Raw genomic sequence first — 17266 nt, 5'->3', positions numbered from 1 at the left:
TTGTTAAAGATTCGCTACCTGGAACAGAGCTCCAAGTAGCACGGGCTATGGTGAGCCCGTAGTGCCTCGGTTGATGACCTGAGCTTAGCGCCCAAGTCTTGGAAGACGAAGGTGAATGTCTCCCGCGTTTTGTTTATTTATGTAGAGCTCACCGAGTCTATCTTTGTCAAACTATCAAGTCTGTTTTTATGAATAAATTCCCTGAGACAAGGACAAACAAACACGCACACCTAAACCCACATCCACACACGCCTCAACACATACACATACGCATACACATACACATACGCATACACATACACATACACATACCTCTGGTGGAGGCTGACTCTATACACAGTTTCAAATGTAGATATGACAGAGCCCAGTAGGCTCAGGAATCTGTACACCAGTTGATTGACAGTTGAGAGGCGGGACCAAAGAGCCAAAGCTCAACCCCCGCAAGCACAAATAGGTGAGTACACAGTACACATACACATAAATACACAAAAACACACTGACACCAAAGCATATATTCCACACCCCTAAACACACACACACACACACACACACAGGTTGTGGAAGCAAATACTATTCATAATTTTAAAACCAGGTATGATAGGGAAATGGGACAGGAGTCATTGCTGTAAACAACCGATGCTCGAAAGGCGGGATCCAAGAGTCAATGCTCGATCCTGCAAGCACATATAGGTGAGTACATATAGGTGAGTACACATCCGCACATACATTGACAGTTGAGAGGCGGGACTAAAGAGCCAAAACTCAACTCCCGCTATCACAACTACATGAGTACATCTAAGTTGAGTGCATCCAAACATACCCTGCATAGAAATAACGATGATCGAAAAACGGGGGTTAGAAAACAGGCCTTCGACCCTACAAGCAACACTAGGCGAGCACAACTAGGCGAGCACAACTAGGCGAGCACGACCCTACAAGCACAACTAGGCGAGCACAACTAGGAGTGAACACACAGTCTAAACAAACTACAGACTAATCTAAAAGTACACTTAATCCAAGATTTATTTGAAACCTCGAACCTGCGCCGATCACCGGAGCCAGTCGCTCTACCCGCCACACTACTCGACACCCACACTAAAGGAGGATCTCAAAGACACGCAAAGGATATCATCTAATATCCGGGGGAGACCTAAGGTCTCGGTTGAATACCAGTTACGTGTCCCCGAGATCCTCCTCGGGACTTCTGACTACCGCTACTGGCTATATATATATATATATATATATATATATATATATATATATATATATATATATATATATATATATATATATGTCGTACCTAGTAGCCAGAACGCACTTGTCAGCCTACTATGCAAGGTCCGATTTGCCTAATAAGCCAAGTTTTCATGAATTAATTGTTTTTCGACTACCTAACCTACCTAACCTAACCTAACCTAACTTTTTCGGCTACCTAACCTAACCTAACCTATAAAGATAGATTAGGTTAGGTTAGGTAGGGTTGGTTAGGTTCGGTCATATATCTACGTTAATTTTAACTCCAATAAAAAAATATTGACCTCATACATAATGAAATGGGTAGCTTTATCATTTCATAAGAAAAAAATTAGAATAAGTATATTAATTCAGGAAAACTTGGTTTATTAGGCAAATCGGGCCTTGCATAGTAGGCTGAGAAGTGCGTTCTGGCTACTAGGTACGACATATATATATATATATATATATATATATATATATATATATATATATATATATATATATATATATATATATATATATATATATATATAATGTGTGTGTGTGTGTGTATTTTGTTTGTTTGGTATCAATAGGAGCAGCTTCGTATGGGCCCAAAAGACCTCCTGTAGTGTCCTCATTTTGCATGGTCTCATCACGGATGCTGAACGAAGCAACGGGAGCACTGAGTCAACCTCTTATTGCGCACTTCGTCGCCTTAATACTAATGAGAGAATTTCTGAAGCTAAGGATATCAGCTCACGTAACGGCTACAAAGAGAAAACTGTAAAAACGGGACAAGTGGGACTGGCTGACGTCAAGGTTCCCCAACGTCAGGAAACTGTCGTAATAACGTGCCCTTATCCTAACCCACCAGAGGACCCAAAACAGAAAACGGGACAGTATGTCAATTTCACGAGCCGCTACTCCTTTTCTAATACGACGATTTTTGGCCTTAGGAGTAAGAGGCTAAAAGGTTGAAAGGCCTTTTGGAGTAAGAGGCTAAAAGGCTGAAAGGCCTTTTGGAGTAAGAGGCTAAAAGGCTGAAAGGCCTTTTGGAGTATACGTCAAAATGCGACGCTCTATAAGGAGGAAGGGTTGGACTAACATGCTGGTATCATTACCAATTCTGTGCAAAGTGGTGTGAAGCCCACTCAGAAACTCTCATACATCTTTAAGGAGAAGAAAAACTATCTGTAATCGATGAAATGGCTTTATCGATAGAATATAATGGCTGACTAATCTATTTCAGTTATACAAGATGATGATAATGGAGAAAGAAGGATGTGCTGCATATTCCTTGATTACCAGAAGGCGTTTGTCACTCTCCCACGCAAGAAGCCTTTATACGAATTTGAGAACAAAGTTGCTTTCACTGGAACAAAGTCCAGAAAATAAGCTTACAGTGAAAGAGGTCTAAGTGAATGACGACGATGAGCGGGGTTCCGCAAGGATCACTAATAAAATCCCTCTTATTCCATCTGCACGTGTTACCAGGCTTAGAACTATTCCCTTCCCTCTACCTTACCCCCCGAAAGGTTTCTATGGAACATGAATTTTAGATGAACAAATCCATAAGGTCTGTGATGAGGGATTCGAACCTACGTCCGGGATGATCCCAGACGCGCCTTAGAAAAATCCAAAACCCTTGTGGACTTTTTCATTTGATATATCACGCTATTGTGATTTTTGTGTGTATGACTCTTCAATCGGTTTACAACCAGGTCCCCCAATAAAAAGGTGGTTGAACAAGGGCGAACAGCTATGTGTCTGTGCCCAATCGTCCTTCTCTCGCCATGTTTCAAACCCAGACGAAATGGCTTGCTTAGCGTGGGGCACAAATTTCTCCCTATACACTGTTTTATTAACAATCATCCGGAATAAAAAAAAAATAATACAGTGGATTGACTGCATATTTATGGACTGTCAGGAAGTCTTCGACATAGTACCCCACGAGAGAGACGTGTGAGAAGCATGCAGGAGTAACATGCAGGGTACTCCAGGGAATATGGGAGTACTTAAGAAACAGAAGACAGTCACAATGACACAGTACCATGAACAAATCCACAAGGGCCGTGACGAGGATTCGAACCTGCGTCCGGGAGCATCCCAGACACTGGATTTGCCCCTGTGGATTTGTTCATTTGATGCATCATGTTATTGTGAGGTTGTGATCTCTGTGTGTGACACAGTACTATCTCTTCATTCTCAAGTATCTGTTGGTCAGTTCTAGTACGTATCTTGATCCCCATATACTTGATCTCATAAAAGTGATAAATGCCTTAACCTCAAGGTTTCTAATTACGCAAAAATAAATAAATATATATGAGAATAAATCCCGCAAAAGACTGCAAGAATCTACAGGATTATTTCAACAAGTGGAAAGAGTAAAGCAAGTGGTCAATAGAGTTTACTCAAGTGCAAAGCAATAAAGCCGAGTGCTTTTAAAGGGTGACTGGACGCAGAGGACCGAGATATGAAAAAGGAAGGGAACTATCAGGGGAAAAGGCAAAATCATTACGACTATATAGCACTGGGAAGGGGTCAGGATAAGGATTTGGGATGGGACGGGGGGAAAGGAATGGTGCCCAACCACTTGGACGGTCGGGGATTGAACGTCGACCTGCATGAAGCGAGACCGTCGCTCTAACGTCCAGCCCAATACTTGAGCTGTCTCAAGCAACGCACACCAATCAGATGTCATTAGTGGTTAGGCAAAAAAAATTCAAAGATGTAACTTTGAAACTCTGAATAAGGAGTTACTCAGGACCTTGTATACCACGTATGTCAGACCAATACCAGTATATATGCAGTGCCAAACACATCGAAGCTGTAGTTCTAGAGCCAAAAATTGCACGGAACGAAAAAAAAAAAATACCTGATCTTTCGAAGCGAGAAAAATCAAGAGAGAGACATGGCCACTGCATACAAAATTATCAGGGGGAATAGCCAAGAACCACAAGAATATACTAGTTGACTTAAGCGGCACATAAGCAAGCCGACGCAGGTGGAAACAAAGTACTCGAAAGAGGTAAATAGGCATGAAAATTTAATGCACTAAGAAAATAATGGATTGACAGAATTCAGAACATTTCAGGGCAGATATGACAAAACCCGAAGACTCGGGAACCAGTGCAAAAGTCGATTGAATGTTTAAGAGTCCAAAACAAAGAGCTGAAATCTAACATCCATGTGAATCCCCACACCAGAGAAAGAAGTGGGGACCATGAGCCCGATATATAAAATCCTCAGTGCTATGTAGATGAAAGAATGATAAAATATTCAGGTGAACTAGTAACACAACAATATGCACACCACAGCTACCTACGTCATTCTTCTTTCAGTACATGGAAATCATTTTTTTATTGAAGCCTTGAAATAACCTGAAAATGAACTGACATCGAAAAAAGCGGAATGCTCTTTGATCATATTTTTTTTTCATGCACAGTTTTTGATCAAGGATGGCGACTTGTTCCGTTCTCCAGTTTACTGGAGTTTACTGGAGTCCGAGACACAGCTCACAATACTTTACCCGTCATGTTAGGTACCCAACATGACGCACTTACCGTCACAGTTCCTGCGACGGCGCTGGAACCAATCGTATTGGCGTTTGCCTTTCCACTGGAGACTTTCGGCGCCGTGGAGAGGGGGTGGCACCTGCTGCTTGGGTAACAGCTTTTCCTCCGTATCAACCTACCCTGGCTTTGCGCCCTGGAGAGGCCACTCCAGACCGACAACCAGAGCGCAACTCCATAGTCTCAGGAGACTGATGGATGCCTACTACTGCATGTTAGGTATGAACAAAGTCAACATTTATGTCTCGTGATTTTGGTACATTCACACAATACTTATTTAGAGAAATAAAGTAATAATAATGATTCCTAGTTCCACTGCCTCTCTTTTTGACTTGAAGTTGTTGATATAACTTTGTCTAAAATATATTATTAGTTCCAAGTTATTTAATAATTTAGATTGAAAACAAACCACTGCCAAAGAATATATAGTTCTGTCAAGCAGTTAGCTTGGGAAAAAGCCGGGGTGGGAGGGGGGGGGGAGGTGGGAATGATAACATATGTATCATATAGAGCCTAAGGCCTAAAATAGCCTGCATGGTGACCAAACAAACACACAAATACCCCAAGGAGATAGGAGGCAAGTTTTCTTGAGTGTCTAAGCAGAAAAGCAAGAAACCAAGGCGTGAGTATTTGTTTTAGGGGGGGGGGGGAGGGATTACATCACTACCTAATGCATTCCATCCGTTAACTACTCTGACACTGAAAAAGTTCCTTCTAACGTCCCTGTGGCTCATGTGGGTACTCAGTTTCCACCTGTGTCCCCTTGTTCGTGTACCACCTGTGTTTAACAGTTTATCCTTATTTACCCTTTCAATTTCTCTGAGAATTTTGTAGATCGTGATCATGTCTTCCCCTAACTCTTCTGTCTTCCAGTGTCGTGAGGTGCATATCACGCAGCCTTTCCTCGTAACTCATCCCTCTTAGTTCTGGGCCTGTGTGTGTGTGTGTGTGTGTGTGTGTATGTGTGTGTGTGTGTGTGTGTGTGTGTGTGTGTGTGTGTGTGTGTGTGTGTGTGTGTGGGGACATTTGTGAGTGTGTATGTAAGGTGTAGTAGGGGAAAGGTTTCCTTGTGATGCTCAGCAGGACACACAGACACATACGGACACACAGACACATACAGACACACAGACACATACAGACAATAATCATACTATCCGTTTAGTACACCGAATAATTCCAAAATAACTGAAAAAAAAGGTTACAAAAACAAAAATATTCATAAAACCACTCAAAGTAAAAAAGGTCAAGACAGAGTCCTTGAACTCACCACTGAAATACAAGCAAGAGATTTTAGCACACATGGAAAGAAGCCTTAGAAGTCATTTCTCTATACAACCCAAACAAGAAATTGCACAATTTTTGTTGACACAACAGCACCTTTGATAGCGAACCAGTTAGTATAAAACTCCGGAAAACTTAAATGCCTATTGGAACCATATATGTATTTGTAGACATATGTATGTGCACCAGCGTGCATTGCGGGCGTTCACAGGCATATAGAAACCCACACTAGTGGCGCAGTCAGACATAGAAACCAACACTATATAGATTAGAAGTCGACCCATGCATACTAACCAAGGTGAAGGAGAAAAAAAGCCACATAGAGCACATCTGAAGTGAAAGAAACTCCAAGGAACATCAGCACTGGTGAAAGGAACATAAAAATCTTGCCTAACGGATCAATGAAGGATCTTAAGACACGGTGATTAGAAATTTGATTGAAGATAAGAATAAAGGTAACTGCATAAGGCCTATTGGTCTTTTTGCAGTTACAGGAGCTACCCATACGAGGTAGCTCCTGTTTATAATCATTCTAAGGTAAGGTAAGGTAATTGAAGGTAAGGGAAGGCAGACTATTCCTGGACTTCAATAAGCATTTGACACGAGGGCTTAACACACACAATTAATGTCCTAGGCGATAGGAAAGCTGTCACCAGCGGTTAAAGGAACACCTACAAGATAGGAAGCAGAGCGCCATTGTGAGCAATGAAATGTCAATAGGGATTAGCTGTAGCAGGCAGAGCCTGTCAAGGGTTAGTTCGGGGAACCATATTGGATACCGACGTGTACAAACGTATCCACGTGACAGGACTACTGACGTAGCAATAACCACGTGAGAGAATTACTGACGTATTCGAACGAGTGTGGATTAGAACACACTTTACCAAGTAGGTCGTAGCCTGCATCACTGAGACGTTATTTACTCACCTTATGGGCTGGAATTTGTACTAAAATTCTATTAAGTATAAGACTGAATGCATAAATTGATTAAGCAAATAAAGAAAAGATAAGAGGAGAAAGATAGGAGAAAGATAGGAGAAAGAGAGGAGAGAGAGAGAGAGAGAGAGAGAGAGAGAGAGAGAGAGAGAGAGAGAGAGAGAGAGAGAGAGAGAGAGAGAGAGAGAGAGAGAGAGAGAGAGAAAGTGAAGGCAGTCTATACGAGTATGATGAGAGACGACCTACCTACCACCCCCTGTCGCGACAACCAGGTAATTTGGTCGTTCGCACTAATTAACTGGTCGAGTTCTGCTTCTGTCCTCTACAGCCTGAGACGACACCTTGAACCCAAGAGCATTTAATACATATTAACTGCCGCTTGGCTATCATTAGAACGATTTGAACCCTCGGAGCTAACGAGTCTATCAGCAGACTGTGGTTATCCCCCAAGAGGTGAAGTAATACATCTTTTCAGCTACAGGCAAGGCATGAGTTAGTAGGGTGAAGCCAGCGTTGGTAGACCGCTGGCTTCTTGTACTAAAGGATCGTAATGCAATGCTTTGAGCTCCCTAACGCGTGTAACTTGTTAGATACGCAAACTAGAAAAATTATGTATCAAACATGTTACCCCTCTGATAAATTAAGGATCTTTCGCGGGACCAGCCAGAGGCTTAGGGCCCGCGCAGGAATATCCCTGAAAAAAAAACAGAATCTAGTGGAGGCTATTTTTCCTGACAAGTTTACTATCTAGCAGAAGCCACACCTGCCAAACTTACCATCTACCAGAAACCAACCCTGCCAAACTTACCATCTACCAGAAGCCAACCCTGCCAAACTTACCATCTAGCAGAAGCCACACGTGCCAAACTTACCCTCTACCAGAAGCCAACCCTGCCAAACTTACCATCTAACAGAAGCCACACCTGACAAACTTACCATCTAGCAGAAGCCACACCTGCCAAACTTACCATCTAGCAGAAGCCACACCTGCCAAACTTACCATCTAGCAGAAGCCACACCTGCCAAACTTACCCTCTACCAGAAGCCAACCCTGCCAAACAATGCTCACCGAACAGACTCAACTAATTTCGGCCAACTTATGTGGGCAAGTTTGTGACAGGCCTGTCCTACCCAGCCTAACTGAATAGTGACCATTAGACGCCCCTTTACTGAGATTGGGAATTAACCTGGGAAAAGGATGGGACACTTTCCAATGACACTTTCCCAAAAGCCACTTTCCTCAACTCATCTCTACTTTGCAAGGTATCTTCTTGCAAGACACTTTAGGGGAAGTGAATTGAGGAAAGTTGAAAAAGTGTGTTGAGGGGAAGTGCGTTTCGTTTCAAGATGTCCGACATAGTGATAGAGGGTCCTAAATGATTGCAGAGGGTCTTAAATGATGGCAGAGGGTCCTAAATGATGGCAGAGGGTCCTAAATGATGGCAGAGGGTCCTAAATGATGGCAGAGGGTCCTAAATGATGGCAGTGGGTCCTAAATGATGGCAGAGGGTCCTAAATGATGACAGAGGATCCTAAATGATGGCAGAGGGTCCTAAATGATGGCAGAGGGTCCTAAATGATGACAGAGGATCCTAAATGATGGCAGAGGGTCCTAAACGATGCTCGAAAGTCCTACACAATGATAAAAAGACACTTACGGTAATCGAGGGGTCCTACGCAGTTCTGACCAATGATCCTACACCCAAAAAGCACATAGAAAAAAGTGATGAATTTACACGATTGATACTGATAAGTCATCCACACATTATATGTACTTAGCTACATATATAAGACTTTCAGTCTTATCAAGTCCAGGGTGATAAATCTTGATTATACAGTAAATAATAATAAATAAATACTAATTATATACTATACTGTTATAATGATTTATGTAAATAATGTATTGTAATCTTGTATACAACTGATAAATATGTATTTATGATTATCTTTTCAATTTCGAACACCAGTTTAAGACAGTCCGAACATAATTTAAACGCTATTGGAAACCAATTATTAACATCTAAGCATATTAACGTTTAAATTTAGATTTTGATGATTATATATATACAACAAATTATACCAAATATGCATCCATCTAAATGTTAAAATGTCTATAATACATCGTGGGGTTACCTTGTGATAAACTTCGTCAACAAATGCCGGGAGAGTAAGTGCCGAGATTAAGTATTATAGGCCAATGGAGTTTGGGCTTTTGACGAATGGCCAAAACGATCGCGGACAAAAGGAGCGTGGACAAAACATACGTGGAGAAATGGAGCTTGGACAAATATGACGCGTCGAGAAAGGCAAAATGGACACATAAGGTCGTGAACAAATGGGGCGTCGAGAAAGAGAGCGTGGACAAATGGTCCATGGGCTGAGAGAGAGCGTGGACAAATGGTCCATGGGCAGAGAGAGAGCGTGGACAAGTGGTCCATGGGCAGAGAGAGAGCGTGGATAAATGGTCCATGGGCAGAGAGAGAGCGTGGACAAATGGTCCATGGGCAGAGAGAGAGCGTGGACAAATGGTCCATGGGCAGAGAGAGAGCGTGGACAAGTGGTCCATGGGCAGAGAGAGAGCGTGGATAAATGGTCCATGGGCAGAGAGAGAGCGTGGATAAATGGTCCATGGGCAGAGAGAGAGAGTGGACAAATGGTCCATGGGCAGAGAGAGAGCGTCGATAAATGGTCCATGGGCAGAGAGAGAGCGTGGACAAATGGTCCATGGGCAGAGAGAGAGCGTGGACAAAGAGACTGTGGACAAATCGAGCAGTGACAAATATCGTGCAGACAACTAATACAATTGGATTTAAGACACTGACAAATAATATAATTTAGAAGCCGAGAAATGTTTAATTATTTGTAAAGGTATAAGTGAGAGTTGTGACTGTAAAACTGAACTGTTAACACCATTAAATCAGAATACTCACTTTCTCTAGATCTGGTGGGTCCAACCACTTGGGCTGGACGGTAGAGCGATAGTCTAGCTTCATGCAGGTCGGCGTTCAATCCCCGACCGTCCAAGTGGTTGGGCACCATTCCTTACCCCCATCCAATCCCAAATCCTTATCCTGATCCCTTCCCAGTGCTACATAGTCGTCATGGCTTGGCACTTTATCCCTGACAGTTCCCCTTCTAGATCTGGTGGCTGATTGGTTATAATCTCGCAAGACCAGATGATTGGAACCCCCCTCTAGATTAGTTGGCCGGAATGCCTCTCGATCAGGTGATTGGAATGCCTCTAGACAAAGTAGTTGGAATCTAGACAAAGGGAGTTGGAATCCTTTTAGACAAAGAGGATTGGAATCCCTCTAGATCAAGTGATTAAAGGTTTGCAATTGCAAAATAAAGCAACATTCTGAGCTGTTAGGAAGTTGATGCTTCCCAGAATTACTTTCTGATCTGTGTAATTATTGCATGTTGAACCTCGTTATAATCACCTCACACGACTGCTATCCCGAAGTTGCCAGAGTCATTAGTAATTATGAGGGGCATAAAGTAATTATGAGGGACATAAAGTAATTATGAGGGGCATAAAGTAATTATGAGGGGCATAAAGTAATTATGAGGGGCATAAAGTAATTATGAGGGGCATAAAGTAATTATGAGGCGAGGGGGGGGGGGTGAAACCGCTAAGCTAGCATGACTATATAACCATTGGAAGGGGACATATGAGGGACAAGAAACATGGAGGCATGCGGAACGGAATAAAGGAACAGTGCCCAACCACTTCGACTCTTGAAGATACAATACTACCAAGTGGACAACTTAACCCCCAAGTGGTCGGAAAGGTGATATCAACCTGTGTTCAGAGTTCTAGAAAAACCTACAAGTGGTAAGCTAGAAAATATTTACTTGGAGACATCAATGTGAAACTTATAAGTATATACAGGGTGCTATGAATGTCCCTTAAACCCCCCTCCCCCATCATTGTCCCCCCCCCCCTACCCCCAATCGATGAAGTCAAGCTTATATCCGGCTTCGACAGAGCGTAAGCTTTGAGCATAAGCTTAAAGCGTAAGCTTAGAGCGTAAGCTTAGAGCGTAAGCTTAAGCTCACATAATTTACCGAACTTGGGCTTACATGTGTGTTTGTGATTTAATAATGGGCGAACGTGAAATAATTGTTTTAGGGAGGCAAGGACACATGCGTTGGGAGAGCTACGAAACAGGTGTGTGGAAAACAGGTGTGGTAACAGGTGTTGGACACGTGTGGTAACAGGTGTTTGGTGTCCGAGGACGACGTCCTGTGCCCGTCAAGTGTTTGTCTTCAATTTCCTCTTAATAGATAGAGTTGGTGATGAGAGGTTTGGCTACTATTTAACCTGGTACCGGAGTGCATGGACGGTATCGAAGCTGCGATTGGGGGATGGGAAGCTCCGATTGGGGACATGTTAAGCTGCGATTGGGAGAATGTTAAACTGCGATTGGGAGATGGAAAGCTGCGATTGGGGGATGTTAAGCTGCGATTGGGAATGTTAAGCTGCGATTGGGGGATGGGAAGCTGCGATTGGGGGCATGGTAAGCTGCGATTGTGGGAATGTTAAGCAGCGATTGGGGGCATGTTAAGCTGCGATTAAGGGATGTTAAGCTGCGATTGGGAAGATGTTAAGCTGCGATTGGGAAGATGCTAAGCTGCGATTGGGGGATGTTAAGCTGCGATTGGGAAGATGTTAAGCTGCGATTGGGAAGATGCTAAGCTGCGATTGGGGGATGTTAAGCTGCGATTGGGGAAGCTAAACTGCCACTGGAGGATGTTAAGCTGCGATTAGGGATGAGCTGCAATTGGGGGATGTTAAGCTACGATTGGAGGAATGTTAACCTGCGATTGGGCGATGGGTTCTGATCTTGTATCGAAGACAGATTAGGGATTCTTTTTAAGATAAAAATAATCTTTATGCCTTAGTTATTCACATTGAATGACACTGCGTTTTAGAAATCATTTTCTCGCAAGGTGAATGATGAACACATTCGAGATTAACACTAGGATTGTTGAATAGGCAAAGTTAAGGACAGCAGACGGATTGGTGACCCATTTGTAGAGCGAAAGATGCCGATTCGTGAAAGGTGAAATATATTGGAGGTTGTAGCAATATCAGAAACTTGAAATAATTGTAAAAGTTCAAATATGTATTTCAGGAATTGTGTGTGCTTAATTAATTCATTTTGTCGGAGACAGGCAGACTGCATATGTATGTATGAATGAATGTGTATATTATATACATATATTTTATATATATATATATATATATATATATATATATATATATATATATATATATATATATATATATATATATATATACGTTGAGCTTATATTAAGCTTCCCCCTCTCAAGGTCGAACAACTGACCCACCCCAGGGTGGTCAGTTCACCTCTGCTAGGTGAGCAGAGGCATTAGGTGATAGGAAGCGTTCCCAATCATTTCTGATCCGCCAGGGGGATTCAAACCCGCAATTCCCTTTTTGCGAGTTGAGAACAAAGCCAGCTGTACCACCGAGAGACTAATGACTGTACTACCAAGAGTCATTAGGACTCTGATACTGGTCTGAAACGGACCGAAACGTTCCCACACTTTCACACCTCCCGTACGATTTGTGGGGGGGGGGGGGTTCAGCCAGGCTATTGTGACTAATTCTCCGCATATTTAATCCATATTTTGCCTGTTATTTCCTTCACGGGCATAAGTCTCTAGCCAGTTACGTTTTTGACAGGCCAATAAAAAGGATATACAGAAGGAATAGTATTGTAAAATACAAACGATGTTGACCAGGCCCATTGATGCTGACCTGGCCCATTAAAGCTGACCTGGCTCATTGATGCTGACCTGGCCCATTGATGATGACCTGGCCCATTGATGCTGACCTGGCCCATTGATGTTGACCTTTCCCATTGATGCTGACCTGGCCCATTGATGCTGACCTGGCTCATTGATGCTGACCTGGCCCATTGATGCTGACCTGGCTCATTGATGCTGACCTGGCTCATTGATGCTGACCTGGCCCATTGATGTTGACCTAGCCCATTGATGCTGACCTGGCTCATTGATGCTGACCTGGCCCATTGATGTTGACCTTGCCCAGTGATGCTGACCTGGCTCATTGATGCTGACCTGGCCCATTGATGCTGACCTGGCTCATTGATGCTGACCTGGCCCATTGATGCTGACCTGGCCCATTGATGCTGACCTGGCCCATTGATGTTGACCTTTCCCATTGATGCTGACCTGGCCCATTGATGCTGACCTGGCCCATTGATGTTGACCTTTCCCATTGATGCTGACCTGGCCCATTGATGTTGACCTTTCCCATTGATGCTGACCTGGCCCATTGATGTTGACCTGGCCCATTGATGCTGACCTGGCCCATTGATGTTGACCTGGCCCAGGGCCAGTAAAAAAAAATCGACACCCCATAAACATTCATTTTCACTAGACGTATAAAAGGAAAGTTTTTACAAACTACCCAAGAACTTATAGCAGTAAGACGTTACACTGTTAAGTTACAACGGAGACAAACTACGTCTTGGTACCGTGATGAGGATTCGAACCTACGTACGGGATGTTCCCAGCTGCGCCTTAGTCAACTGTGCCACAACATGGTAAAAAGGATATATCTAATTGATATATCACGCTATTGTGATTTCTGTATATATATATATATATTATATATATATATATATATATATATATATATATCTGTATATATATATATCTATATATATAATCATGATTTATGTTCCCAATACTGAAAATAAACAGCTTTTTACAGCAATAGGCATCTGGCAGTGTCAACATATCCTAGATAGGTTATACCTACTGTATTGGTGCGCTATCCTGCAATTAACAAAATAATACAGTCAATACAAAATACAAGAATCTGGGCCACTAACCTTCTTCAGTAACTAGGGTGCTCGAGGCTGCCTGAAGGAGCAGCAGCAGAAGCAGTAGCAGACGAAGGAGTGGGTGATGGAGCATGATTTAAGTCCAGATGTTTGGGGTCACTATTTATAAAATCCACTCTTTCTTACGCTAAAAGGAAAATTGATTGAGGATTCAGGCACTTCTCGTCAGCCTGTCTACTGTTTGACATATTTTCCAAACTTCATATGTAAAATACGTACATGTCATATATGCATATTAGCCCAAAATAAAAATTTAATGCTGAAAATCCGCTGAAACTATACAAAATCTCTCATAATAAAATGTTCGCTACACATCGCAACTTGGCAGGTAAGTTCTCACCTTTGCTCTGCAACGTGCTCACCTTTGCTCTGCAACGTGTCATGTTTACCAAAGGCCACTTAATATAACATTGCAAGCATTGCAAAGGTTGCTACGGATAGACTGCTGACCACCTCATTATTCACCCCACCATCACTACCACCACCACTACCACCACTACCACCATCACCACCACCAGCTGTGGCAGTGGTGTGAGGAGCGTGTGGGCGAGCGGTCACTTCACCAGTGTGTGTGTTCCACGTCTCCGTCAGCGACACCTGCTGGGGCCACACTGAGCTGCCTGGCCTGGCCAGGCTGCTGTCTGCTCTGCTCAGTCTTGCACATGCTCCTGCTGAAGCCATGCTCACGCGCCGCCGCTGCCCTTCGTCGGCCCCGCCCTGTGCACCACACGTGGGATGTGCTCAGCTCCCTGTAGCGCAACAGTGCACAGGAATACTAATAACTCGTATATAATTTCCCCTCCGAAGTTATCCCGCTGCAAAGCAACATTCGGTAATAACTCATTTTCAGCACCGAAAACGATTTGTCGGTTGCTTGGCTAACCTCTTAAGCTCTTGTATGTTCTTTAAGATGTAGTGAACGCGGGTCATTCAGGACATTGCGAGGCGGCCGCACTCTGCCACGGCACTTACCCGTCAGTGTCACGAAGGTGCCGTGACCAAGGCCCATATCCTCAACTGCCTCCGTGTTGGGAAGTGTCAGGCTCCCTGGCACTTCCCTCCGGACCAAGCTGGCCCGAGGGTGTGTGTGTGTGTGTGTGTGTGTGTGTGTGTGTGCGTGCGTGCGTGTGTGTGTGTGAGAGCTTACCACTAACCAATCATCCTCTCACCGCACCTTGGGGTTTAGATGCGTCTCTCTCAAGAGTCAAACCGGTTTCGGCCAATCAGGGAGCTTCCACAGGTTACTAAACAGTTGCTATAACATTTTGTTTCAAAAGCCCCAAGAGAGTTCTCTACATACATTCCACTTAAGTAAACAACAAATTCATTTAAACTATATTATCACCAAGAGATCCCTTTGAAAGAATGCATTTTCATTCATTTGCAAACATTATTATTTTTTAGTAAACGAGTTTGCATTAAAATTTTACGAGAGCTATAAGAAAATGTTCCACCAATACCCGCTTATAAGAACAGTCAACCACCACGATAAACATAAATATAACATAAGTAAATTATGTAAATACAGAAAAAAAACTAATTTTAAATTAACAAAACCAATGTAATAGTTTCTTGGTGCTCAACTTATGTAAAATATGTGAATACTGTTCATTTAATCTATCCATGTATGCGAATTTACATTTGTTATTTACATTTGCTATATATTGTGTACGTTATTGTACATTGTTACAAATTGTACACCACCAATAAATAAAATTTGCATTACAAGCAAAATAGAAAACGGACCGAAGGAATTGATTGATGGATATCATAAATCAACTTGACACCAATAACAGATTAAACACCTCGAACTCCTTATCCTCAGGGGCTGGACGCTTGAACTCAAGATGCAGAAGTCCTTCTTTCCTCTGAACCGCAAATACTAAAGGCACTGGAACGTCAAACTTTTCAAGTTTACGGGCTATTCATGCCCGTGCCACCTCCTGGTTGGCTAAATCTTAATCAATCAATCAAACTTCTCGTTCCACAGTCTCTTGTAACCATAATTGGTGTGTTACCCAATTCTTTCAGGAACTGGGCGACCAGGTTGAGAGGTATGTGTTAGAAAAATATACGTAGCAAACGGTATAAGAGGAAAAATAGGTTGGAAGTCAAAACTTTAACCAACCGATGATTAGAAAGTCTTAGAGGAGGGATTAGAAAAGAGGGGATTCTAAGAGCTAACATCTTAATATCCCTGCAGGTACCCATAGTAAATACATACAGCTAATTGCGTCGTATATCCACATCCAGAGAATATCTAAATCTAACTTCACGCTGTATGATGTACAACAAAGTGGATTGATTTTTGTCCTGAGCACACAACAGCGACTGCGTCTGTGCACACGCTCTCTCTGCTCAGCAATAATTAACGAGTCTGTGTGTAAAACATTGCCTACACCCCCCCCCTCCCCTCCTTTACCTTCGGAGAAGGTAGAGGGGGGGGTGGGGAGGGGGGGGAAACAAAAGGTGTGTTCGTTCCTTGTTGTCGTGCGTCACTGGAGAAGATGCTGTTTTTTGAGGGGGGGGGGGGAGGGACAGAGAGGGGGGGGGATTGTTTTGCCATGAGGAAACACTTTCAGACACATTTCGTACCAAATGCCTTCGATTTTTACGTTTTTAGTATGGCACCAGCTATTTGCCATGTAGTCTACCGCGAATATCTCACACCCTCTGTACACTCCCTCACCCACCTTCCACCCCCCCCCTACGTACATACATGCAAGCAGAAGGGCACACACACACACACACACACACACACACACATTGTTGATTGACGGTTGAGAGGCGGGACCAAAGAGCCAGAGCTCAACCCCCGCAAACACAACTAGGTGAGTAAACACACACACACTCTTCGCTAAAGACACTACTAACTTCACGGTAAAGCTGGGCAACATACACATTATAACTTCATGAAAAATGGCTATAGACATTAACAAAGATAAAATCCCCGTGTTCCACTGAGGGTACAAGTGGAGTTCCAACATAGAAACAGCATGTGTGTGTAATTCACATGCGAGTATTCCGATCCTATGGCCTCAAACACACTACCTGAAAAGATTTAGCGAAGTTTTCAGTCATCAGGAATCCCTCCTGATTTCGAAATGTCTCTCACCTGGTCCCTGCTCTCGTCTGTCTTTGTTACGGGTCGCAGTTCGATTCCCCGACGGTTCAAGTGGTTGGGCATCATTCCTTTACGCCATTCTCCGCATATCCCAGCTCCAATCCTGTCTTTCATACCCCAGAACTCCTATATCCTTTCCTCACGTCCCATTCTAGTGCTACGTAGTCATCCTGGCTTAGGGCTTTCACCTCATAACAGCCTTACCTGGCCCCTGATCTGCATAAACTCGCGAC

The 17266-nt window shown here is 43.1% G+C and overlaps 1 protein-coding gene across 1 annotated transcript in view; it reads right to left on the bottom strand.

The window, feature by feature from the left end:
* The window catches only part of LOC123761967 (uncharacterized), a 165276-nt gene extending 150772 nt beyond the window's left edge, over nucleotides 1–14504 (bottom strand). Inside the window, exon 1 of the mRNA XM_069335687.1 lies at nucleotides 13898–14504. Coding sequence (XP_069191788.1) covers nucleotides 13898–13982 — 85 coding nt within the window. The 5' untranslated portion in view covers nucleotides 13983–14504. The remainder of the gene's footprint in view (nucleotides 1–13897) is intronic.
* Nucleotides 14505–17266: the final 2762 nt, after the last annotated feature.

The sequence above is a fragment of the Procambarus clarkii genome, chromosome 34 (genome assembly GCF_040958095.1).
Source record: "Procambarus clarkii isolate CNS0578487 chromosome 34, FALCON_Pclarkii_2.0, whole genome shotgun sequence".
NCBI classification, from domain to species: Eukaryota; Metazoa; Arthropoda; class Malacostraca; order Decapoda; family Cambaridae; genus Procambarus; species Procambarus clarkii.
This window is presented reverse-complemented; position numbering and strand designations above follow the sequence as displayed.